Genomic DNA, 26,077 nt, shown 5'->3' with positions numbered 1-26,077 from the left:
TGAGTGTGCCCACGCACACCCTCACACACACCCAGAGAGGGACCCACTCACACCTCAACGCCTGATGTGTCGAATGTTACGCTAAGGAGTAACTTTGACATTTACCATTCAAGGCTTATGAGTGCCACCGCAGCGGGGGTAAAGGGGGAGAAGGGGGGGTATCCAAAAAGAAGGTCCTGCGAGGGAGAAGGATATGCTGTAACCCGCCCGGGCAATTGCCTTATGGTTATTTTCATAGCCCTGGCCTGGCCACAAAACTGCGAGCCAAGTGTGACACCGACATGGATAGGGAATGGCAAAGGACCAGGAACTTGAATGGCGGCTGGGTGGCCTCCGTGGGTGGCCTCCGTGGGTGGCAAAAGGACGAAAACGAAGGGCGCAGGCAGGGGCGACAGAAAAAAAAAAAGAGTTTGCAACGCCGACAATCCAGCTGGGATTTTCTCATTTTCTTCTTCTTGTCGTAGAGGTTGTTCCTGTTGTTGCTTTTGCTGTGATGGGGAAAGACACGTAAGTGCAAAGGCCTCACATAGAGGACATCATCAGGTGGAAAATTAAATTGCATTTAAGGCAATTGACAGAAGAAGACGGGGCCACATGTGCTGATGAATAACCCTTGGAAGGTGGAAAATTCCTTGCTAAATTATTGGACGCAAATTCAGCAAAAGGATGTGCACACATTGCAAATTTGAATAGATTTTATTGGTTGAGGAAGCATGCTGAAATGAAGAGGAAATGCTCTCATAGATTTCCAGTTCACATGGTCAAAAGTGCCTGCCTTTATTTATAAATTAGTTTTCTAATTATAGAATAGGAAATTTTTGAATCACATTAATGTTAAATTATACAATGGGATTGTGATATTTACGGGTTTTAATTAATATTTAAAAAAAATAAATATTAAATAATAATAATATCAATTTTATAAACTTTTTTTAATGGGTTTTTCTCATTAAAACCAATTTAAATGGCTATCAAGAAGAATTCAGTTAGTTTTCCTTAATTTAAACCATGTGCAAATCAGGAAAAGTAGTTGAACGTCATAATTATTCATAATGTTGGCCGAAAGTTTGGGAAAAAGGACGAGGAGTAGATAACAGTGGGTGGGAAAAGACAAGTCCTGGCCACTTGCACTTGCTGCAGTGTCATATTAATTTAGTCAAGTGGCCACTTAAATTTTGCCACGACAACACAACAGAGCGAGCAGGGTATATTGAGGTAGAGAGTGATGGCTATACAGGGGGGTGACAGAGAGGGAGCGAGCGGAAGGATGGCGAGGACGTTAAATGTGCAAATGGCAGTGCCAGGCTGTCCCGACAACCGTCTCTTTCTACTCTTTAATCTCGTCCCCTCTCTTTCTTACCACCTCCTGCCGTCTCTTTCTCTTTTAGGTTGGAGTGTCTGTGTGAGATTTGCATAAGTGCATGGGTATTAGTTTGGGTAGAATGTCACTGACTTTTGTCAGCCGCCTGTCAAATGGGCGCCCAAAAGTATGCAAAGCGAAAGCGGTGAAAGGAGAAAGAGGCAAGGAGAGGTCGAACCGAAGAGACAGAGACAACGACAAAGGGACAGAGCGACAGCAGCGAGAATGCCTAATGATTACAAATTGCCAGTGGCAATTTTAATAACCGCCACGACCGCAAGGCAATAAATAAAATTCACAATAAACACATTGCAACAAAGGAAATGCGGCGGTGGGCGGAGGCAGGAAAATCTAGAAGCTAAAAGCGGCTTTAATGCATAGCCGCGATTAATATTAATATCAAGCGGTGCAGCTCACAGTTGGAAGCCATCCAGCCCAAGTCAAGTCAGCCCGTCAGCGGGGCTTTAAGTGTGGCATAAAAGCCGGCGAAATGCAGTCCTGCTGATGAAGATGCAGATGCCGCAGAAAAGTGAAGTTGATGGGCCTGAAAGGAGCGGAGCAAGGGGGCACAAAGACGAGGACAATGTCGCCACATCATGCGCATCATTAGCCGAGGATGCAAAGCCAACTGTGGAGAATATCTAATCTACACGCAGAAAAAGCAGAGAAAACCATTGTAAATAATATAACAGTTCAACCTTCAGTTAATTTTCTACATTTTTTATTTATTAAGATCCATAACTAGCATAATTTTTAATACAAAGTTAACTTACCTTGAGGAAGAAGGTATAAAAAACTGTTTTTATATTTTAAGTATAAGATAGAAGATATAAATTCATAGAATACTGTGGGATACATTACGGAAACTCAAATCGCACATTTTCCGAAGTGCACTCACATTCATTGCAGGCTGCTTCGTTTTCCCCCTCGCATTTTCCAGCTCATTTCGGCTGCAAGGGATTTTCCTTGTTCAGTTTTGTGCTTAACTAGCGGATTCAGCCCGAAAATCGTTGCTCCGCTCGATGCCAGATAACCAGATTCTAATTGGTATCCATAACTGTGGGGCGCAACCCCAAATTTGATATACTCGAGAGCTCTCGTCTTCTACGTGGCCACAAAACACCACTCACCAAAATACACTCGCACGGTTTTCCCCCATTTGCATATTCATTTTCTACATAATCATCATCATCATCGTCAGCCCCGTGTGTGATCCGCACTGATGGAAAACTATCAAATTCATGGAGTAATTAACAAAGCTGCGAGCGGGGGGAAAATGGAAAATGAGGAGCAGATGGTTTCGCCAGCATTTGGGCGCCTAAAAATAGAATTTAATTTGACTTTTGCCAGTTGGCAGCCGTACACCTGTGGGGAAATGGATAGGGTTTGATGCGAAGTTTCCCCACTGATGTGCTGACAGCACAAATTTCAATGCGGTTGTGTGATTTTGCCGGTTGGGATGCTTAAAGCCACGAATAAACATTGCAAATTAATTCGGGAAAATCCTTTAACCAGAGTGTGAACTCTCGCATACGAAATTTTCACTTGAACCGAAATGCACTTGGTATTATAAAATTACTCAAAACAATTAAATTAATAGTGACGCTTGTCTACTTTTATTCTTCTAATATTTCAGGTAATTTATGATCTTTTAATGATTATGAGTTTAAATCTTGTCTGAGAACTTTCTACTACTGTTGTAAGCTTAACTTTTGTTCTTAGTTTTGAAGAGAACTTAAAAAGTAATGTTAGAATATAAAAGGAAACACTTTGCCTAAAAGCTAAAATTTAAGCTAGTGTGCTAATGGAATCAGGCGATTAGTGCTAAGATATACATACAATATACTCTGAAACTTTACATTAAAAAGCTGCAGTCTGCAGAATAGAGCTGCTTTCATTTTCGCATTTTTGACTCACTTCTGTTCCTTTTTTTGTCTCTTTGCAGCTCTTCGGTGCTCGGCAAACGGCAAAACTAATTTATGGCATTAAAAATGCATATTTTCTAGCAGTGCGTTGCCAGTTTTTATCATTTGCCAGAAAGGCAAAAGGCGCATTCCACCAGCAGCTGTGCCAGGAAAAAAAGAGGGGAAAGGAAAGCCGAGCTAAGACGACACGTTGGTCGAAAATTGGATTTGACTGCGGACGAGGCTGCGTCAGAGGATTTTGAATCCCAGTCCCAAAGTTCTTTAGTCAGCATTCGAAGGAACATAGGATAATTCACATTTTTTTCACGGGACTGGCAACGAAATGGCTTTCCTATGTGCACAGGTTAGATTTGTTTTTTTTGTTTTTGGCTTCCTCTCCTTTTTCCAAAATTCCCCATACATTAAGTCTCGATACTGCAGTAAAAATTATAAGAAAATGGTTTGCACTTATGGCGAACATCATTCATAACATGCCATACGCTGCGTATGCGTGATATTTTACCCATTAAACTTTTCCGCGCTCGTCACTCTTCGTTCGCAAGTGATTTTAATAATGTGAAAAATGTCAGATCGTTATGCTTAAACTGCCGCATGAAGTGTTATGGTCCCAAAACTCTTGCATTGATGGATTGCACGGGGCGAAATGAATCATACGCCGAGTGTTCTGCAACAGTTATGCCTCTTTAAGTGCGCCATATAATGTGGAAAAGGGGAGGATGTGCGAGCATCTCGTCAGTTGGCGGGTACTGGTAAATAAACACATGCCATAATACGTGCAAACTCTGGCAAGAATAACGAAAACAACAGCTACGGCTGGATAGATAGAAGTCGAAAATGGAGAGTTTGCTTTGTGTTAACAGCTGTCCGCACTGTCAATATTCCTCGTAGATTTCGAGGCTCCCAAGGATGCGGGGCGCTGCGAGTTGGTGAAAGCAACAAGCAATGACAATGGCGGCATCCCAAAAGCCAACAGCCAAGACAAGCTGGAGGCTCATCTGCCGAACGGTGGGACAGTGGAAATGCCAAACGATTTCGATGTCCATTCGGATGAAGATACAAAAAGAATTTAATTAAATTAAGCCTTTGCTAGAAATCAGGGTTTTACTTAGTTGACAAAACAACATTGATTTACAAATAAAAACATTTTGTATTTTACAGAAAGTTTACAGAATGTTGTTAGTACCTGCCTAAAAGTAGGCAATGATTTTGCTTATTTGTAAAAAATAAATTTTGAATTTGTAACTAAAGGCGTTTGAAAGAGTTTTATATTCTTGTACTTCACAGCATTTGCAACATTTGTAGAAAGCTAAATTAAAACAAAATATTCCTACAATCGGCCAAATTAAATTTGGCTTTCAAAGTAATAAGTCTTACATTATTTTCTTTTCACTGTTGTAATTTTTTGCGAGTGCTCCACTGTTCGCAATTCGAATCTTTGGTCTGTCTATCCCTTTTGGCCGTGCCGTCTGCTCTGCCGGCTGTTGTGAGTGCTGATTGTCAAGTGCTCGACCCAGACACGTGCTTACACAGCTATCCACAGCTATCTTGCAGCTGCCACGCCCCTTCGCCTCTCAATATTTGTTGAATTTCGAGTTAAGCAAACGTGCAAGTGTATTTAATTTGTGATATCATCGAGGGGCAGTGGTGGGCATTGGTGGGCAAAGTCCGGGCAGGAGAGAGGTCACTCGGCTTACCCCATCCTTGGTCAAGGATTTCTGTGCGTATGTGTGTGAGTATGAGTGTGCTTGGTTGGCCATTAATGCAGCATTTAAGGATTTTGCGGTCTGGGCAGCATGCACTTCAATTCGAGCAGAGGGCGAACAATGCCACATTCAAGTGCATTTGAGCAGCAATAATTTTTGCGGTGAGCAAAGACAAAAGCCTATTAATGAACACACAACAACAACAACAGCATCAGCTCGAATATCCTGCATTCTATCTATGTACACAGGTGTACGGGTTTCATTTAATCAATCATGCATTTAGTGGACAAATCATTTAAGACAAAAGCCACCGACGAAGACGACTTAAAAGGCTTTTCATTATTGAATTCGTATATGATTGTGTCTCTGAATAGGAGGAATATCTCACTCTCTATATCAAGGGCGATGGTGGGTGGCAAACCCTTTTAGTTTGTGCGTCTAGTTAATTGAATTTTAAATTACTCCCCTCTCGAAAAATGATTAGCGGTCTCTCATGCATAAATAAGTTTTCAATTCTGTTCGGTAATTTGATTTGCCGTCGAGAGGCGGTTCCACAGCTAACAAAGGGTATCAATTATCGTGGCCAGCCTAGAATTATGCTGCAAGGATGGCATAATGCCCGATTACTCCCGATGGGCAGAACGAACTGGGGGCCCAGTTGGAGGCCACTTGTCACAACTGTCAGAACAGGACAGTCTGGGGACTGCAGGCAACTTTTAGTCAATGACCAGGCCTCAAAATTAGTGCACCAAAAGAAAAATGGGAAAATACATGCAAACTAGGCAAATATGAACCTCTAAGAACCTCGAAACTTTGTCACAAACTGCCAAAATTGTTCTGTGTAATTAAATCAAAAATACATACATTTAAATTAAACTGCTTTAAATGTTTATAAATAATCTCAAAAATATGGGAAGCCAGAAATTAGACGCAAAATCTAAAAATATATTGTTTAAATATTCGATCTCACCTTGTAAAACGATTTTAGGCTTATTGATATTTCCTAATGCAGCTTTTTGGCTCCTAAGACTCTTTAGCATACCCTTTAAATACAAAACATATAAGAATCATTTGGGTAAACTAGTCCAAACCATCATCTTGAATCTCGTTTACGAGATCCTGACTAATAACTTTTGCCTTTTTGACTTTATCAGTTTCAATCTTGATTGGCTATAAAGTTTGGACCCTAGCAGGTTACAGTATATGCGAAATTTGTGATATTTTTCTGTGTGTGTGGAGCCAGGCACTCACACACGCTCTCAGTTGAATAACTGCTCAATGCTGGCACACACAACACACACACATCCGCTTGGCTGACTGCTTGCGTCATCAGCATCGTCAGTGGAGTATCAGCCTTGGCATGCAGTCAAAACGAAGCTCCTGCCCCCCAAATCACCGCCCGATACTTCTGCCCATCTCCACAACTATTTTTCTATGTCAGGACGTGGCCAAGCGGATGCAACTGCCCCAGACTGCGGCGGAGGCCATTGGATGTCATCAACTTTGCTCTGGCGAGTGCCTCCGCAAAGGCGAGGCAAACAAAAAGCTTAACCTCAGCACAAATTTAAGCAAATATTTGCCAGGCCTCCACCTTTCCCCCTCATTTCGCCCATTCCTCTGAAGGCAACTCCTCCTTTCCGTCCTTCGGTCCATTTCCATTGATGCAATTGAAGCCGGAAGCAGTATATTTTTATTTTCCCTCTTCTTGCGGTGTCAGCAAAGAGTTTAACATTAAGCAGGTGCAAGGAGAGCACAGAGTAAGAAATAATCAAAAGGTTTTAATTATATTAAATGCTTGCAACTATGCTCTTAAATATTTCCAAAATTATTGTTATATTTGATAAACTAAGCAAATTCAGTAAGTGATTTTTAAATAATGGTCATTTTTAAGCCTTTAGTCAATAGTTAAGCGCTTACTTATTTAGTTTATTTTTTTCAGTCATACAAGTTTAAATTTTATTTGAATTGGGTGACTAGTATAATCATCATATGATAATGTTTGAATAATTATTTTAAAATTATTTTTTTCGTGCTCTTAATTAGTTTGGTTTCAGGTCGTTTATTACTATTTAGAATTGTAGACTTAAATCATAAGTAATATGTATTTTAATTTCTATAACACTAAATTAACCCGTTGCAATCGAAAAACATAATTTTTTGTAGCGTGTTGGGGGACTTTTCTGCTCACCAGGGAAAACGACATTCGCTTGATGCATGCACGATTTTAATCGGTTAAATGCCAGGGGTAAATGCAGCCCATATCTTCCGAGCAGTGCCAACTAATGATGCGCAAAATGTTTACAAATCATTTTGTCAATAACGAGGAAGGGATAAAGGGCGGAGGATCCTCCGACGGGCCCATAATTTGCCCACATTTCTTGCATTCATCCGTTGGATGGAAGCGGCCATGAAAAGGTCATTAGTGTGTGCGTGTGCCTTTCTTTTTTCTCCATACGCAAGAGTGGGTGTGTGTGTGAGTGTGTGTTTGTGTGTGACACAAATGGCCATTCAATATGCCAAGAAAATGGGGAGGAGGGAAAAGGACATGAGCTAAAGCCAAAGCCATAACAGCCACATGCTTTTTTCCACAACATTAACGCAAATTGCAAATAATAAAAATTCAAAATACCGAACCGTAGAAAAAGCAGCACGTGTTGCTGTTTTTGTTGTTGTTGCTGTGTGCCACTATATGGTGTTTGTGTGTGTGTGTGAGTGTGGGTCGAAGCTCAAGTGGGTGGTAATGTGGAGGGCAAAAGGGATGGGAGTCCTAAGGCAAAACCACAACAACGAGGAGCCATGGGCACATTTATCGCAGCCAACGAGGCATTTTTTAAGTCCTGCAAAGGTTTACATATGGCCGATGCAGAAAAAAAAACGTGGAATAGATGGAGAAAAAATCATGCACTACAGAATGGGGGAAAATTGTGTACGGTTTCCCAGGGTAAATTTCCTGCCATTGAGCCTTGATTGATCCTTTGCGAAGGAAGTCTTGCAAGAACTGCATGTTGAACTTTTGAAATGTCCGTTTGCATGGACCAGTTAAATGGATGAAAAATATAATGCATTTATTATTTTTGTCGACATAAAGGATGTCTGTGGTCCACAAGAATTTAAAACACAACAAATTCATTTGCTAAAATCATTGTGTTTTTAAATTGCTTACCAGAAAAAAAGTTTTCGACTTTTTGGAGAAATCTTTAACCTACCATTTTAATACTGTACTACAATATAAGAAGTAAAATGGCCCTTAAAATAATTATTGTTGTGTTTATAATGAATTCAATTTCATAAAAAAAGAGTTGTTTTTACAGAAAAAAACAAGTAAACCTTGAACACAAGATATGCGGTTATATCTTTGCACACCGTAAGCTTTACTTGCAATTTTTTCCGTTGCCAGCGAATCAAAATGGAAATCTATTTTATGCAGTGGCACGCAGCATGGCCGAAATACTGCGGATCGCCCGCCCACATATGTGGCAATATGGGCGGGGCATCTGGGACCGCTTTCCCCACCCATGTCTCCATTTCTCCAATTCTCTTCTCCCTTTTCCGGTCCGTGACTGTCGAGGCGTTGGCGTAAATGCTTTGCGTATGCATCCATGCATGGGACGCCATCTCGTGCAGCTGCCTTTTGGTCTTCGTCCTGCGTCCTCTTAACCGGACCCGGATCCGGAGCTGGAATACAATTTATGTGCGAAATATGGCGCCGCACACCTTTTACTTTGCGCTACCTGGCTTTTCTCTGCCATTTCCTTTGCCTTCGCCTTCAGCCCGTACTTTACCCTTACTCTTACCCTTACCCTTTTCGTTTGCTGTTGTTTGTGGCCAACCTGCCACGTGCGGGACAAAATTAAAAGCCTTTGCATGCTCCACTTCCAATCCCACCACAGTCCTGCTGAACTCGCATTTGATGCAGCAAAGGCGGCTGCACTGGGAAAAACTTTCAAGTCCTTTAATATTAAGAAGCGATTAAAACTCTATTGAATATAAGATTAATTTCAAAGACTCCAAAGACTATAGTAATACTTCTGGAATCCTCCTTATATATTATTTTAAAATAATGTTGACCATAGAAAAAATAATCTAACAAAGATATCTATATTTCAAATTTTGTTCAACAAGACTTGAAATGAATAATAATGTTCCTGACTTTAAATGCCTTTTTTCTTGAGCCAAGTGTATTATCCTAATGTATTGTAATTTGTTCCCTCATTGAACTATGCAGCAGGCCAGAGTAATGACATGGCGACCATTGGTGACATATCGATGATCTCACCGCCCACGTCTTCCATCTCGAACGATCAAGATCCGTTTGGACAGCTGCCACCGCTACCACCGCCACTGCGTTCCACCCAAGTGCTCCAGCCGCTGAGCGTGTTTCCAGGTGCCCGCCAATTATTTTCGGATCTTTTGAATTATTTTATATATGTGCTGTACATATATGCGCCAATTTGTGTTTGTTCTTCTTGTTGTTTGCCTGCAGTTCTTTACCTTTTGTTGGGGCGTTATTTGTTAGTTTCACTTTTATTTGATGCCGTTGAGTTTGACGGAGTTTTTGTATAGCTTTTTCCGCCCATTATAAAGTTACTGTTGCACCTTTTGTAAAAATTCTTTTTTGGTGTTTCTTTTCTGTTGTGCCATTTCCAATTGATTGCAACTTTAATTGGTGTGTAGATTGGGTTCTTTGATTGGTCGGTTTGTTGATTTGTTTTTCTTTCATACACACTCACGAACCCACACTCGAACACACACACACACTCACACCGCCTGCATCACGAACACACTTCAACTCATAGTTCACCTGTACAGGTGTACACCTGTACGAATACCACTAGCTACACTCGAACATTGCCACAGAGAACCGCATTTAGTCCCAAAACTTTTGTTTAGCATTTTCAGCGGCATTCAGTCAATCAATCAATCAGTCAAATCTCAAAAACCAATCAGTCAAACAGTCGTCCATTAATATATCGATGCTGTCTCCCCCTCTCTTTTTTTCACACACAAACACACACATGTTTTTTCTCTCTATCTCTATCTCTCTCTGTCTCTCTATTTGTCTAGTTCTACTATATTTGCTTGCCGTTTGTATTGCCACTTTTTGACTATATAAAATAACAGTTTTGTTTCTGTTGCCACAAAAACCCAATCATTTCAAAGTTTCGAATTTTTCAAGTAGTTTTCAACGCTGCTGCCTCTGCTCTGTGTGTGTTTTTTTGAAATTGTTTATTAGAGCGAAACCCAAAAAAAAAAGAAAAAACTTAAAAAGAAAAGGCTGTGACAGCCGCTTTGTAACGATTTTTTGAACGCAAAAATTACCTGTGTGTCCACCTTTAGCTGCCTTTTTGTGTGCTGTGCAAAGTGAAAATCGAATTCCAGCTAACAAACTGCCACATTTTGTGCTCTCTATTCTTCCATACAACCAACAACAACAACTACAACAACAACGAACTACAACAACAAAATGAAAATGACAAAATCTCGACAACTTAAATATTTACCTTGGTTTATATGTTTATTTTAATGTTTGTCTTATTTTCGACAATATTTGTGTATCATATATAATGTGTAGAGTGAGTATACGAGATAACCAAAAAAAAAAGAAACAAACAGCTTGTGATATTATTTTTGAGTTTAATTTAATTTCGGTTGAATTTGTGTCGCTCTGTGTTTTCATTTGCCCTCAAAGAGTGCTCTTCCTTTAAAATGTAATTCTAAAAAACAATTTCCCCATGCCTGGCAGTGTCCAATTTGAGCGAAGATTCCTACGATTATGTTTTTGGTGGTCGACGTAAGACTCCGCCCACAACAACGTCAACACAACTCAAGCTGACCTCACCGCCCGTGCGTTTGCGACCCGAAGGTGGGTACTCCTTCAAGTAGAGTAGAGTCCTGCATGAGCCCTGCACCATTTAGATTTTGAAGTCACTTATTATGAATAAAGTTAAAAATAATATAAATGTAAAAGGGTTTACCTTATTGGATAATTTCAGATCAAAATTTATTGTAGTTCTTAGTTTTTGTTTGCATTAAAATGTATTTTTAATGTGTCAATCAGTGTGAGTAAGAAGAATTGTTATCTTAAACTACTTTTCTTATACACAAAATGGGCTAATGGCAGCCAAAGAATTCCCTGTATTAACGTGCGTCGCGGTACAACAAAATTAACATTTCTAATCGTTTTCATAATGAATATATAATATATTCCAAAATCATATTTCGGTCTAATAATAAAAATATAGTCAATTGTAAATATTTTAAGAAGAAGGTTAACAATGATTGCCCCTTACGAATATTTGTCTAGTTTTTGTAGTATTTATTGTGCTTATAAATTATTTTAAAGTCATGCAGGGTTCTACACCTCAACCACGTTGAGATCTCAGATATAACCAACTTTCCCTGTGTTCATTTACCAACATTTCCTGGAACTGTAGACGCCTATCGCGGAGCTAACATAAACAACGGAAGGTTCTATCGTCACTCCTTCAGCTACGCCCCCAAAAGGCAGCGCCACTCGAGTCGGGATGATCGAGACCGCGAGTCTAGGTTGAGATGTCATGGCGAGGACGAGGCCACACTGCGCCAATTGCTGCTCGAGTACGTAGAAAGTTGATCCTTGAAGGGTTACACATAGTATATACAAATGGGCTGCAAAAGCCACGCCCTCCGATCCGATGCCAAGTGACCTCGTAATGGACTCGGTGGCTTTTCGGGGCCAGGAGCTCATTACGGGTCATTAATTTGCAGGCGCGACCGGAGGACGATTGCCGGCCATAAATATCCGCTTTCAGTTAGACAAATAAACAGCAATTATTTGTGTGCGCCATGTTTATTTAATTTATTAAACAAATAATGAACGATATATATTTAGTTTGGGCGTAAATAAATTTTAATTTCCATTTTAATTTGTGTGTTTTTGTGTGCTATTAATGTGGGTTGTGTGTGCTTACAAACAAGGTTGAGCTGAGCCAACCTTCCAACCCTTTTCTTTTTCGGTTTTAATTCTGTGGCTTGTGATATATTAACGAGGAAATATGCAATGTATATGTTTAATGTTCTCCTTCCACACAGATTTGCGCAAGTTATGTTCAGTTAAGTGTCCTGCGTGTGTCCTTAGACTGTCAATTATTCATTGAGGGCCTTTGTGTTGTGTTGTTTTTGTTGCGCAACCTCCCCGACAAAATCAAACGAACAGATATCATAAATAAACCCAAATAACTCAACCGCGGCCACATACGACATTCACCAAACCCCGAAAAAGAAAAGAAAAGAAAAGCGAGAAATAATAGAGCGAAGAGAAAGCCAAGCGACTATATGAACGATATGAAATAAAGATATAAGTATAGTATAAGAGACTCTAAACTAAATCAATCTTTATTATCGACGGAGTCCAAAGAAAAGCCAGCAAAATGATGGGCACAATGCCACCCAGGTACATAACTATAGAGTAAATCTAAAAATTAATTAACTTTAACATTAATAATAGCGACCAGATCGCAATGCGATTAAAAACAATTCTAACATCACTCATCCGCCATGTATGCAGAGCACACGTTTGGTTTTATTCTTTCGTTTCATTAACCACCATTCATTCGAGCTGATTGTGCGTCATATTAATAATTGTGTGTTGGTGTAAAATTAAATGGCTTCTCATCGTTAATTAAAAAATGTTAATTAGCAGCATTTGTTTGTCGTTTGCTGCCTTTTTGCTTTCACAAAACCACCTTTGTTGCCATGTCACGCGCTGTACAAAATTGCAACTCAATTGAGAACGTATTTACTTTGCTTAAATGTCACCGAGTGATTGAGCACATGTGTCTGTAAATTCATTTCCATACCACCTGTCAATCACTCGAGTATATACCAGGGATGAAAAACTGCAGGAAAACTGCATAAAAATGCAGAAGACAAATTGATATTAAGGTAGATTACGCAGATTATATTGAAATTTAAAATTTTGAAAAACTGCTTGACATTAGTTATTTAATTTGTTTTATTTTAAGCCTAAACTCTTATTAAAAATGTTCAGGTAAACCATGTCAAATTATCAAATTAAATACAAATAAATAAACCAAAGAGGTTATTTGTTTCAATGATAACTCTGATTGATTTCATCCCTAGTATATACCATATATGTATTTATTGTTCTGTGTATATATCTGCAATCGCCGCAAATGCATTTTGGCAAAATTTATCGATGAAAACAGACGAAATGCATTTCTGGACTGCACCTCAAGCTCCCTGCCTCACAAGTTGTACAATGTCTATACGTGTTCTTTATCATCCAATTCCCAATTCCCCTTGAACCACAAAAAAATGCCACAATAACTCCATGAACAACAACAACAACAACTCAACCACCGATACAACAAAAGCCACACGCAAAGTGGCCTGGTATTCACGCCACTCAATGAGTATGCAATTACAACCAACTAACTTCAATTACGAATCTAAATATTTTTACTCCACCCCCTTCGTCATATTGTAATGCAATAATCCAATGAATTCCCCTTCTCATCTCTTTCTGCACTCTGCACTACTCTCTATTTTGGCACTCGTAGCCCATCAAATTGATTTGTTAATTATTAGAATATTTACCCAAAAACCAGACACTCCGCTCTCCATTTGCATGCAATGCAATTAGAATTCAATTATGTTCAAATAAATTAATTTAGTTTTCAAAACGTGCTCACCATCTGGATGGGGAAAATAGAAAGAGAGAGGGAGATAGCGAAGCGTAGTGTGGGCGCCATAGTGTGAACACCCCATTTGGCACTACTCAAAAAGCACTCGAGAGCAGTCACAACAATCAGATGCTTACGCCTGCACAGAGAAAAATCAAAGAAATTTTCGTAAAAAACGAGGAATTTTTAAAAATTTCCCATCTAGTTTAGATATTTAACATTTATAATGTTAACTATTTAATGTAAAATGAAATTCATTTTGCAAGGTAATCTTATAATCTTTAAAAACAAAATATTTATTGATTAAATGTCGACACAATATACAAAATAAATTTATAATAATCAAAGCTTTTTTGAAAAATGAAATAAAAGAAATGCTATATTTTTCCCTGTGCGGTTGCCAGGATGTTGTGTTTTTTATGACATGCCGAAGAGTGTTTGAGGGCCATTAAGTCGCTGTTCGTACCACACACACACACACGCACACACTAACTCACACTCGTGCGCGGCCATGTAAAGCCATTGACAAACATCCTTTGGCCAGGCAGTCAATCAGCCTGCGGTTGGCCACTTCGGCAACTCTGTCTCTCTCTTTCTCTCTATCTTGTTTTCGCATCCACCCACAACCCCAGCCTGCATGTCATCAAGTTCATAATTAGCTTAACCCCTCAAAAAACCCCTTTTCGTGCGTAATCCCTTACCCAATGCATCACTCAGTCAGTCAGTCAGTCAGTCAGTCACACAATATTTTCAGGATTTTTCAACTCGTTTAATGTCCTCTCCATTTGTGTTGTTTGTGTTTTCGGTTCCATTTGTTTCGTTGCTGCAATGAATTACTGTACACTTTTTATGGTTTAATGCTCGATGTTTAAAGTTTGCATACAACAGAACCCCAGACTAATTGGCGTAACGGTCCCTTCACCAAAATTAAACAAAATTAACAAAATGAAAAAAAAAAATGAAAACCTAGAAAAAACTGTAACAACCAGAAACTACGTTCGTAGCGACCTTTGTATTCCGTTCATCCGTTTATTTGGCTTTGCATTTAATTAAATAATTTCATAAACCAAACAAAATGTTAATCATGCCAATCATAAAATATTGCCTCACAAAACGAAATCCACGAGAACACAAATAAATTTAAATTGATTTACAAATGCCATTGCAACGCGAGCTGCTGCAAAACTTTATGAGAGTCAACAAAAAACGGGCTGAGAAACAAGCATTTGCAACGTTTGGTGAATGTCCTATATGCCAATTGGTTTGAATACCCCGATATCCCGATTTCCCGGTTTCCCTAATTCCCGATTCGATCTGATTGATGTACTTTACATACAGCGATATGAGATGTATGATTTTAATTTTTTTCGCTGAATTTATTGTGTGCACTGAGATCTGAGCTGAACTCTATCTGTAATTGAAGCGCGTCTGAATATTTGACGGGTGCCGAACTCTGACTGTGGAACTCTTTTCGGAGGGATAATGTGATTGAAATCCTGCCAAAGGATAATCCGCTAAGGGCACGACAGCTTTTTGTCTTGTCAAAAATTTGATATTCCTAAAACTGTGCGCGGCTTTGTGACAAAATGAACAGCCCCGAATATATATGGAATCCTTTTAGCCGGCGGAAGAACGGGGCATGCACGTACTGTGCGCAGCCTTTAATGAATGCACAAGCCAGGGAGAAATTGGCAGAAAATTTATTAAATGCTCACGTATACAAATCCCTTACACAAAACCGAAAATTCCTGCATCTGACACAGACGATGCACGAGCGTATTACACACAGCAATTGTTTTCGCAGAGAACAATAACTTGCACAGGATGCGCTCGAATCTCTCGTCCTGGTTCTGGTTCTGGTTTTGCTCTCGATTCTCATTCTGGTACTGATTCTGATTCTGTGTCGGATTCTGTTTCGGTTTCGCTGGCTGATGTATGCATAAAATAATCCTTTTATGCTCGGCACAACAATGTCCGTGAAATGCAAAACAATAACACTACTAACGATAGCAAACTCCCCTCCGAACCGACCTCTCTTTGGGCATAGGCGTTGCGTTGCATTAACATAATGCGCAGGCAACTCAAGCACACGGCCTCGCCCGCCCTGGCCCACGTGTCGTATGCGCATTGTGCGAGGGAGTCGGCTGTGGGGCACCATATCGGCACATCGCCCATCCGCTGGAAACTGTCGCCCGCAACTTTTGTTGCCATTTGATTTAGATGCCACCCCAAAACAAACAAAGCACAAAGTGCACCTTCCGATTCGCCCTGATATTCAATATATAGATATACAGTCGAGCGTATCAATATCGAACTTATATATACAGCTTGTAGTTTCTCTTTACATTCAAGTTTTAAAGACATAAATCAGTTATATCTATTAAGGAAATAGTCTCGTTCAAATTACATTTTTGTTTCATAAACAAAAGCTAGTTGTTTGAAAATACATTAAATATAGGGATTTGTTTTAAAAACCAGTAATTATTTTCAGGAATTGCTTGCCAATTTTAAAATACTTAAAGCCAAATTAAAGAACAATCAGAAAATCAAAATAATTATCTGTTTAAAAAATGTAAAGTTAATTTTTAAAAGTTAAAAGTTAATTAGTTAAAACGCAAACAATTTTTGAGATGTCTTATTATAAGTGATTATTTCTTGACTTAAAAAATTTATATATATATATATTGATAGAGAAAAGTCACAAATTAATATAAATCAAATCTATAAGCCTTGATTTTAGTTAGAGAACTTTGCAAACCGCTCAGCCGATTTGTTTTCACAGGCTTTGCGGCTGATGAAAATGTAAATTTGATGCATTCGAAGGGGGAACTAGATATAAACAGGATTATAAGTACAACTTTGACAGGGACGTCTATCCATCCATCCATCCATCCGTCCATCCATCCATCTATCTCTCCGAAAGAGTTGCCATCCGACTAGCAAAATAAATGGGGCAGTCATCCCGGCCAGAGTTCAGAGCTGAGCTCGCTTAAGTATATATAATGCCGTCAACTTTTCATTCTCGTGCATTGTACATTACTCTTGCCTTAACCTTAACGAAATATGCCAACAATTTACTTTAAGTTACTTTTTATGTACTTAGTGGCCTGGCTCGGTTATTATTGCTCTTCGTCCGTCCGCCTGCGTGCTGTTGTTGTTGCTCCTGGCCCAACACAGAAATCCTTTCTTGGACTTCTGCCCAAAGGAGCTGAGTGACTACGGAACTCGGCAACTGGCGTGCGTTTCTGATGTTTCTGTTTCTGCTTCTGTTTCAGTTTTTGTTGCCGTTTTCAGTTTCGAGCTGTGGCCCATAAAATTTATGTTGCTTCATTCCTCAATAATTGCATAGCTCAGTAAATTTTAATGCAAGCGGTCATAAATAATTTCGTTTTGTGTGTTTCGTTTACGTTTTGCGTTTACTTTTTTGGGCCAGAGCGAAATAAATAACGTATACGCTAAATAACTTTGTCTCAGTTTCGGTCTGTGTGTAGTAGCGAGCGTAGTGGAATAAGTACTATATATAAGGAATGAACTCAAAGGCATTCTCCGACTGGCGAACTACTAAAATGCATTTTTGCTTTAATATTTTCTTTGACTGCGACCCGCAATCGGCAATCTTGCGATCTGCAAACCGAAACACGACTCCGACTAAATACAAACAATAAAATGTAACCCGATTTCGAATCCGAATCCTGGCGTGACCTGGCATGCCTTCATCCACTGACCCACAGTTTGCAAAAGCAAGTTAGCGTGATGAGCATGAATCTGTCAGCGAAACTCGATGAGCTGCAGCGGGGAGATCGACACCTGGAGACGACGGTCGCCCTGTGCGAAATCCGCACCCAGCTCCAGGAGCTGACCAAGTCCGTGGAGAGCTGCCAGAGCGAAGTGTCCGAGGTGAGTTGGGAGCTGAAAGTCGATGGAAACATAAGATCACAGGGTACGGAAATGCTGAGCAATGTTTCTTAAGAAACTAAGTATTTAAAATCAGACAATTAAACATTTACAACAATATTATTAAGAGGCTGTTCTTAAATGTAAAAATTTTATATATTTGGTCATTTATTCCAAACAGATTTGCGGTACAACAATTCTATGTATTTAAATTAATCGTAAATAAATAAATAAAGACTGTTGAATAATACATTTTTTTTGGACTGTAAATATTTTCTATGTTTCTATGATAATATATTCCAAACATTGGTTTTTCACAAGAAATTTTTAAGAATAAACTATTTTAGAAAGGAGACAAGTTTATCTCTAGAAAGATTGCTTGTAATGGTATATAACCCCTGTGATTTGTTGCCCAAGAACTGTAAATAAAAAGGTATATTTTACAAAAAAAAAACAGGTGAAGCGTGATATGGTCGCGATCAAACACGAACTGGACACCGTGCAGCAGGTGAAGGAGGAGATCGAGGAGCTGCGCGAATACGTCGATCGACTGGAGGAGCACACGCACAGACGGAAGCTAAGACTTTTAGAACAAGTTTGTAGCTTAAATTATTTGCCATGTTGTGTAATTAAATACTTGAATTTCATTTCTCTATTCATGTACAAACCGAAACACCAAGAACTACCAACTACCAACAACCAACAACCCAGAGCCAGACAACCACACGACCAAAACCACCCAAAACCACCCGAACATCCATCCACCCAGCCACACTCAACCTCAACCACTGACGGCAAAAACTGCTACCATGATGGACAGATGCAAACGCTCTTCGGATTGGTTTCAGTTTTTGTTTACACTCAAATGAATTTGTCATAAAAATAACTTCAGATGTGATTCAGTAAAAGTATTTAAACTGTTTGAGATCAATTTTAACTTTTTTCACTATCAATTTCCATATTTTAAAAGCGAAAAACCACAACAAATTGATTTTGAAATTGTGTAAAATCAGCAAAGATTTATTTGAGTGTACTGCACACGTACAGACGGCTTCTTCATCAACGTATTTTAAAGAAACTTAATATTGTTGGTTTGTTTACGTTTTGTAGCGAAAATGAAATGAATAAATCCGAAAACTATTTATGAGATATTATTTTGTTTTTATTTCCTTGTTTATAATAAGTATGATTTCCAGCATCCAAACACTCTCATTCATTCAGACTTTATCTTATGGTTTATTTACCTCTGAGTTTTGATTGAAAAATTGGCCTTATCCAAAGAGAAAGCTTTGGTTTCCGCACACTCGTTTGCAAAGCGTTTGATGAACCCGCCCGCACATCCCCCACCGAATCCCCGCCGTCCCGCCCCCCGATCCCCCCCAAAAACGTTCACCACTAATGGCATTTCTAAATCGAACTTTCCAGGGTCTCACCTTCTTCCTCACCTACTCGATTTTCTCGGCGGTGCTGGGCATGCTGCAGTTTGGCTACAACACCGGCGTGATCAACGCGCCCGAGAAGAACATCGAGAACTTCATGAAGGACGTCTACAAGGACCGCTACGGCGAGGACATCAGCGAGGAGTTCATCCAGCAGCTCTACTCGGTGGCGGTCTCCATATTCGCCATAGGCGGCATGCTGGGCGGTTTCAGTGGCGGCTGGATGGCCAACCGCTTTGGCAGGTTAGTACTCTAATAGTTTATTTTATATTTAAGTCAAATACTAACTCACAATATTTATTAAACTCATGCTATGAAATTAAAACATTTGCTTTAATTTGATTTAGATTAAATTGTTTAAATTTCAATAAAATTGTCACATATTAAAATCAGCTCTAACAATGAACAATTAAAATGCACAGAGAAAACAGAGCTTTAAAATTCTACGTTTTGGTGCAAAAAGAAGGTAAAAACATTTTAAAAAGTAAAACCAAACATATTAGAAACAATGAGTAAAAATGAATTTGTATGAAGCGTTTGACTTTTTATATCATATTCTGTTTTTGGCACCAAAACTTTTACTAGTTTTTTCTGTGCATGAAAAAAGAATTTAATATTAAAATACTTTTTGAATTACAGAAAAGGCGGCCTACTGTTAAACAATGTGCTCGGAATTGCCGGCGCCTGTTTGATGGGATTTACCAAAGTTAGTCATTCCTATGAAATGTTATTCCTTGGCCGATTTATAATTGGTGTTAATTGCGGTGAGTACTGAGTGTGGCTGTGCCAAAGCTGTTTGAATCATGTATCTATATTTGATTTGTAGGCCTCAACACGTCGCTGGTGCCCATGTACATCTCGGAGATAGCGCCACTGAATCTGCGCGGTGGCTTAGGTACTGTTAATCAATTGGCTGTGACTGTAGGTTTACTATTATCCCAAGTGCTGGGCATCGAGCAGATTCTGGGCACCAACGAGGGCTGGCCCATCCTCCTGGGCCTGGCCATCTGCCCGGCAATCCTGCAACTCATCCTGCTCCCCGTCTGCCCGGAATCGCCCAGATATCTGCTAATCACCAAGCAGTGGGAGGAGGAGGCGCGCAAGGGTGAGATTTACTAATTATATGTAATGGTTTATTTATGAACAAAATTATAAGCATTAATGGCAAACATCGAGCTACGAGTTGGAATTTATAATGCCTTTGTTTGATTTCAATTGTAAACAGCAAGGATTTTTAATTAAAACTGTTTCATATTTAAAATCATTAAAACTATTCATAATTAGTTTCTGCAGAAATAAAGAACCAATTTGTAGGAATGAAAATTTTATATTAATATAGTCCCAACAACTACTTAAATAAAAATTTAATAATAAGACTATTTTCAAAGATTAAAATGTTTTGTAATATCTTTATTTAAAAATTTGTTACTACAAACAGAAAACTTCAAAGAAAACCATCTATTTCCCAACTAAAATAAAACGTAATAGCCTACTAAAAGCCTGATTTCCTGATGAATTTTTGTTGGTTAGGAAATATTTAATTCACTTCGTTTGACAAGTCTCTTTCAAAGTAAATACATAAGCTTCAATTGTCTTGAGCTCTTGTCAGTCTTGAATAATAACTTTAATGGCAAATTGTAGCCCTGCGACGACTGCGAGCATCTGGCTCCGTGGAGGAGGACATCGAGGAGATGCGGGCCGAGGAGCGGGCCCAGCAGTCCGAGAGCCACATATCGACCATGGAGCTGATATGCTCGCCCACCCTGCGTCCACCACTGATTATCGGCATCGTGATGCAGCTGAGCCAGCAGTTCAGCGGCATCAACGCCGTCTTCTACTACTCCACATCACTTTTCATGAGCTCGGGATTGACTGAGGAGAGCGCCAAGTTCGCCACGATAGGCATCGGCGCCATAATGGTAGGTCTCTACACTTCAAAAGCACCTCGCATTTGAAATGAGAACTTTAAAATATTAAATGTTACATATTTGACAAAATTTTATAAACTCTTTGGAAAATAATTAGCATTAATACCTATACCTATTTACAATTTAATATTGATTTGCTTATAAAGAAAAGACTTATTTAATGATCAGAATATTAATTCGCGCTTTACATTTATATCAGTACAAACAGCCAATGTAAAAGGAAATCACTTATTTCCTGAACTATTTATTATTAAAATTTTAAAATAAAGAACTGTTGAGAAATAACTATTTACTATAAATTAATAAACATTAAATGGATTCTGAACCGAGTTGCATTAAAATTGATTTGCTTATGAATCTCTAATCTAATCTTATCTACTGAAACGGAAATGAATGCAGATTTAAACTTTTTTAGTGGTAATTAACCAACGCTGTGTTCATTCAACATTGAAATGTATACTTAGTCATTCAGAGTAGTTATTTAAACACGAGAAAGTCATTTTATATAAAAGTATTAACATTGAATTTCACTCACAGGTTGTTATGACCCTCGTGTCCATTCCACTGATGGATCGCACTGGTCGCCGGACCCTGCACCTTTATGGCCTGGGCGGAATGTTCATCTTCTCCATCTTCATCACCATCTCGTTCCTGATCAAGGCAAGTAGAGGGGTGTCCAGGATTTTTAGCTCATGCTCCTGTACATTTTTGAGGACCTGCCTGCGAATGTGAATGCTAAAGTGCCTGCCTGTTTGGGTTTGCATTTGTTAATTCCCCCGTCCATTTAGTGATTTGCATATGACTCTGAACTTCTAGAGATGCCTAGAACTTATCCCATACATTCCAAATACTCCCAAAACGAGTGCGTGTGTTTATAAATATTTGAATATTGATATAAATATTTTATGCATGAAGTTGTGTTTAACCCCGTCGTGCCCTCAAAACAAGCAAACAAAAAAATAGAAAAGAAAAACAGAAAAAAACAAAAAACAAAAAACCAAAAACACTCTCACTCACACATACAGTCAACACTTAAACACACAGATACAAAGCATGACAGTTGTCCCGCGCGTATTTCTATAAATTATTGCTGTGAGATATATTTGAATTTATAACAAGTTGGATTTATGACTCTCCCTCAGCCATTAAATGTAGCTTTTTTTTCTGTGTTTGCGTTGATGCATTGCATTTAAGTCATAGACGTATATGTGTTTAATTTATAGGCCAACACTTGGTCGCTTTAGTTATTAATTATGTCATATTTCTGCGATGGCAAAATATGTTTACGCAGATTGTGGCACATGCATGATTAGCTTTGGAATGCTTTAGAATTAGTTGTGATTATTTATGAATTTATTACGCATTTTATACACTTTTTGCACGTGGCTTGCCTCTAGATATATTGCATTTTTCAGTTGCCTAGGCTAAGTTGTTGCACCTGAGAGCTGGCCTTAAATTTGAGGATTTAATCAGGCATTTGTTCTTTACATATGTGCAGCATTAAAGGACAAATGCCTGGTGTAAATTGTGCCAGCTCTTTTGGGCAACTGTCCCCCGCCCCTTTAGTTAGAGCTATTCTCGACTTGGCAGGCTTTCGCCCCACAAAACACTCACTCGAAATCAGTTGACGAATTCGTTCTGTTTATGATTTATTGCTTTATTCTCGCTAGAAGCAAACCACACAGTTTCAAAGGCAAGCAAAAGTTTCGAAAAAAACCAAAAAAAAAAAAAATATCAACACACAACTGTGCAAAAGTTTTTCGGGCACTAGTTCCACCAGCTCCCTCGAAATGGAGACAAAAATAGAGCAGAGCACCGGCGCTGAACTCGCTTTAGAGGTCACCACCTCTCTCACACACGAAGCTCACACAGAAACACTCTCAATGTGATCTCAAGCCTTTATTGTATTTGATTTTTATTTGGTTATTGTGTAAGATATAGCTAACTTTACGTACCACTAAGCATTCCTAAGCATTCTTCGGCCCCCCAGAAAGACTCGAGCGGCAGTTAAAGGGTCAACTCTTTGAGAACCAAGAAAACGAGACCAGCCAACAACTTCAATCCACTTAAATTACTACTTTCAATACGCTAACCAACTCATGCATAAAAAGAGATCACGTTTATCCGGGGGTTATGTGTTTAGTTTACCCATATTATTTCGGAGACAGTTCGTTAAACGCGAGTAGAGAAAAAAGCCTACATCGAGAATGCGAGTACTATGCATTTTGTATAGGAGTTCTTTGGTTATGTGCAGGAAATGATCGACTGGATGTCCTACCTCTCGGTGGTGGCCACCCTCGGCTTCGTCGTCTTCTTCGCGGTGGGACCCGGCTCGATTCCCTGGATGATCACCGCGGAGCTCTTCTCCCAAGGACCCCGGCCCAGTGCCATGGCCATCGCGGTGCTGGTCAACTGGATGGCCAACTTTGTGGTCGGCATTGGTTTCCCCAGCATGAAGGTGAGTGGATATAGATGCCTATTAAGTTAAAAATAAAAATTAATATAACGAAAACAAATATATTTTGCAATATTAAATAACTAAGAATTTACTACGTTTCTTTATCAGTGTATAAAATAAATAATGGATTTGATTTAAATACTGAAACAATGCAAAATTTAATATGAATTCAACACTTACCAAGAAGAATTTTAAATTGTAATAAATATCGTATATATTTGTATAAGCTCTATAAATTTTAAAATAAATTTTGGCAAATATTGTTTTCTAAGTAAATATTGTATTATTGATGCCCAAACAACATAATGAAGTTATGTAATTTAACAAATTTAAATTGGTAAATTGTTATAAACTCTCTTAATTTACTAAATAATAAACTAAATATTTAAATCAACCAAAAATCAAAGTTTATGAAATAAATAAAAAAATTTAGATAAACATTTTCTAATTTCGTTAGGAAAATCGTTTCATTTTTCAAACAATTAGTAATATTTTCTTTCAATTCATGACTTTGTTGTTATCTTGTTCAACAGACTGCCCTGGAGAACTACACGTTCTTGCCGTTCAGCGTTTTCTTGGCCATCTTCTGGATATTCACCTACAAGAAGGTGCCCGAGACCAAGAACAAGACCTTTGAGGAGATTCTGGCCCTCTTCCGGCACAACAACGGCAGGTATGTGGCCCCAATCAATATTGCTCATTTCCCAGCTCAAATTCTGCACACAAATCATGGCAATATGTCGACTAGTTCTTCAGCTCTCATAACTTGAACTCAATTTTTAAGCAAAAAAAAACACAAGAAACGTTAACCACAAACTAGATAAAAACAAAAACCGAATATGTATACTCTGCCCTCGATTACCATTACTTGGAAGTTTATTATGCGGTTTGCATAGTCACTGATCCACTGAACCGAATGCTTCGGATCGGTTCAGGGCTCAGAAGTTTTTCGTTGTTTTCCGTTTTGAAATTTGATTTTGTCTTCTGTTCTGTAACGCACCATAAGTTCGAAAATAACCCTCTGCCTTGAACTACGTTCCATGTATGCCCCAAGGACCTTTCGAGATAGTAGACTGTACGGGTAAGTTGCATGAAGCCGCCGAAAAGGATCGATCGATCAGACTCCTAAACTCCGTTAACTAAATGCCCCACAATCAAACCAAATCCGATCCGATGCGTTTCGCTCTTCAAACTTCCACCTTTTTAAAAATGTAGCTCGTATTGCTGTACCTTATATAGCCACTTTATGTACAATTTTTAACCGACTAAAAAAATCAAAAAAAAAAAAAAACAATGAAAATTAATCGAATTGAAATTGTGATTTCCTGCGCTCAAAGTTTCTATAAATTTTTCGGCATGTTTGCTTAACTTTGCCTGTACTTTGTTACGACTCGTTACTTTGTTACTACAACTACAACTACAACCCATAAACAACTGGCTGCCGTAAAAGCGAACTAAATAAGACTCATACTAGCCAACTATATAAATACCCAACTATTTAATATCAATTTTAATACTCTACTCTTCAACTCTCTCTCTATGCATAGCTATACCGTTACCTATACTTACTACTATAATTAAGAGTCGCATTTCATCATTTTCTGCCCCCATGTCACGTCATCTGATATATCTCAGAATCGCTCTCATTGCGCCCCGATCCGCTCCCCTCATCGATCATAAACTAAATTAAATTGGTTAGATTAAAGTGGTCCACCCATAAAACCCATATGTTCATATAAGACCCCCGCCCCCACGAACACAGCCACACCACACACGCACACACTGATTTTGTTGCCCGATTCTTGTCCCGATTTTCAACCATATTTAGCGAGGATAATGCCAACGAGAACAGTATTGCCACCTCGGACATTGAGTTGTCGCAGGGCGAAGTTGATGGCAATGGGAAAAGCTCTGCGCACCCCAAGGCGCAGTGAAGCCCCGCTAAGACAGGCGAACCAGCGCGACCACCAACCGACCCACCAACCAACCAGTCCAAACCTTCCAAGCCAACTTATAACTTATAGCAATCAATCGACCTTCACTCATAGCAATTCCTGGAAGATTCTGGGACGAAAGGCGTGTGGGAGCCATATTCCAATTTAGTACTAGTGCTAGTTTAAATCAATTTAATTTCACGTTATATGTTTGATTACAAATAAATGTTATTTTATTACCATTTTCATTTGGTTTGGTTTCTTATTTATGATTTTTAAGCCGCGCCTAATAACTTCCAAGCAGCCTCGAACTAATGCACAGAAATATCGCTACTACAGTAAAACCTCTCAACTACAAATGTCATTTGTTAAATTCAAAGTCAGACTTTTGTTTCGGTGTATTCTCTGATAAACAACAACAACAACAATAACAAGAACAACAACAAGCAGAACAATCCTGACAAAAAAAAAAAAAAATAAATAAAAACAAACTCTCGAAATTGCTCTCATTAGTTGCAAAGAAATTAAATTTACCAAATACGTTTACACTTAAAACATAATCGTAGAGTGTGCGAATTTCAGGAGTATGCTAAACTGCACAAATAGCTTGGAGCCACAAAGTATGAATTCTGGCATCGAGCATGCCGCCTTGATGGTATCTGAGGAGAAGACCCAACATGACTCACGTAAGAATCCAAAACACGCCAAAGTGCCACCTAGAACAAAGTTCCTCCTCCCTCCGATGTAATCCT

General features: G+C 38.9%; 1 protein-coding gene across 1 annotated transcript in view; it reads left to right on the top strand.

Annotated features, from left to right (window-relative positions):
* Window positions 1-26,077, top strand: part of LOC108145847 (glucose transporter type 1) — an 86,180-nt gene that overhangs the window by 53,166 nt on the left and 6,937 nt on the right. The window contains 14 exon segments of the mRNA XM_017271466.2: window positions 3,306-3,628; window positions 9,214-9,372; window positions 10,732-10,851; window positions 11,423-11,585; window positions 17,404-17,569; window positions 18,024-18,161; window positions 18,992-19,248; window positions 19,645-19,769; window positions 19,832-20,110; window positions 20,647-20,924; window positions 21,471-21,593; window positions 23,188-23,391; window positions 23,925-24,064; window positions 25,908-26,011. Of these exon segments, the coding sequence (XP_017126955.2) occupies window positions 3,619-3,628; window positions 9,214-9,372; window positions 10,732-10,851; window positions 11,423-11,585; window positions 17,404-17,569; window positions 18,024-18,161; window positions 18,992-19,248; window positions 19,645-19,769; window positions 19,832-20,110; window positions 20,647-20,924; window positions 21,471-21,593; window positions 23,188-23,391; window positions 23,925-24,064; window positions 25,908-26,011 (2,266 nt within the window). The 5' untranslated portion in view covers window positions 3,306-3,618.

Source organism: Drosophila elegans, unplaced genomic scaffold, assembly GCF_018152505.1.
Source record: "Drosophila elegans isolate 14027-0461.03 unplaced genomic scaffold, ASM1815250v1 contig_208, whole genome shotgun sequence".
Taxonomy (NCBI): domain Eukaryota; kingdom Metazoa; phylum Arthropoda; class Insecta; order Diptera; family Drosophilidae; genus Drosophila; species Drosophila elegans.
Note: the sequence above shows the minus strand (reverse complement) of the source record. Positions and strands in the feature narration are given on the sequence as shown.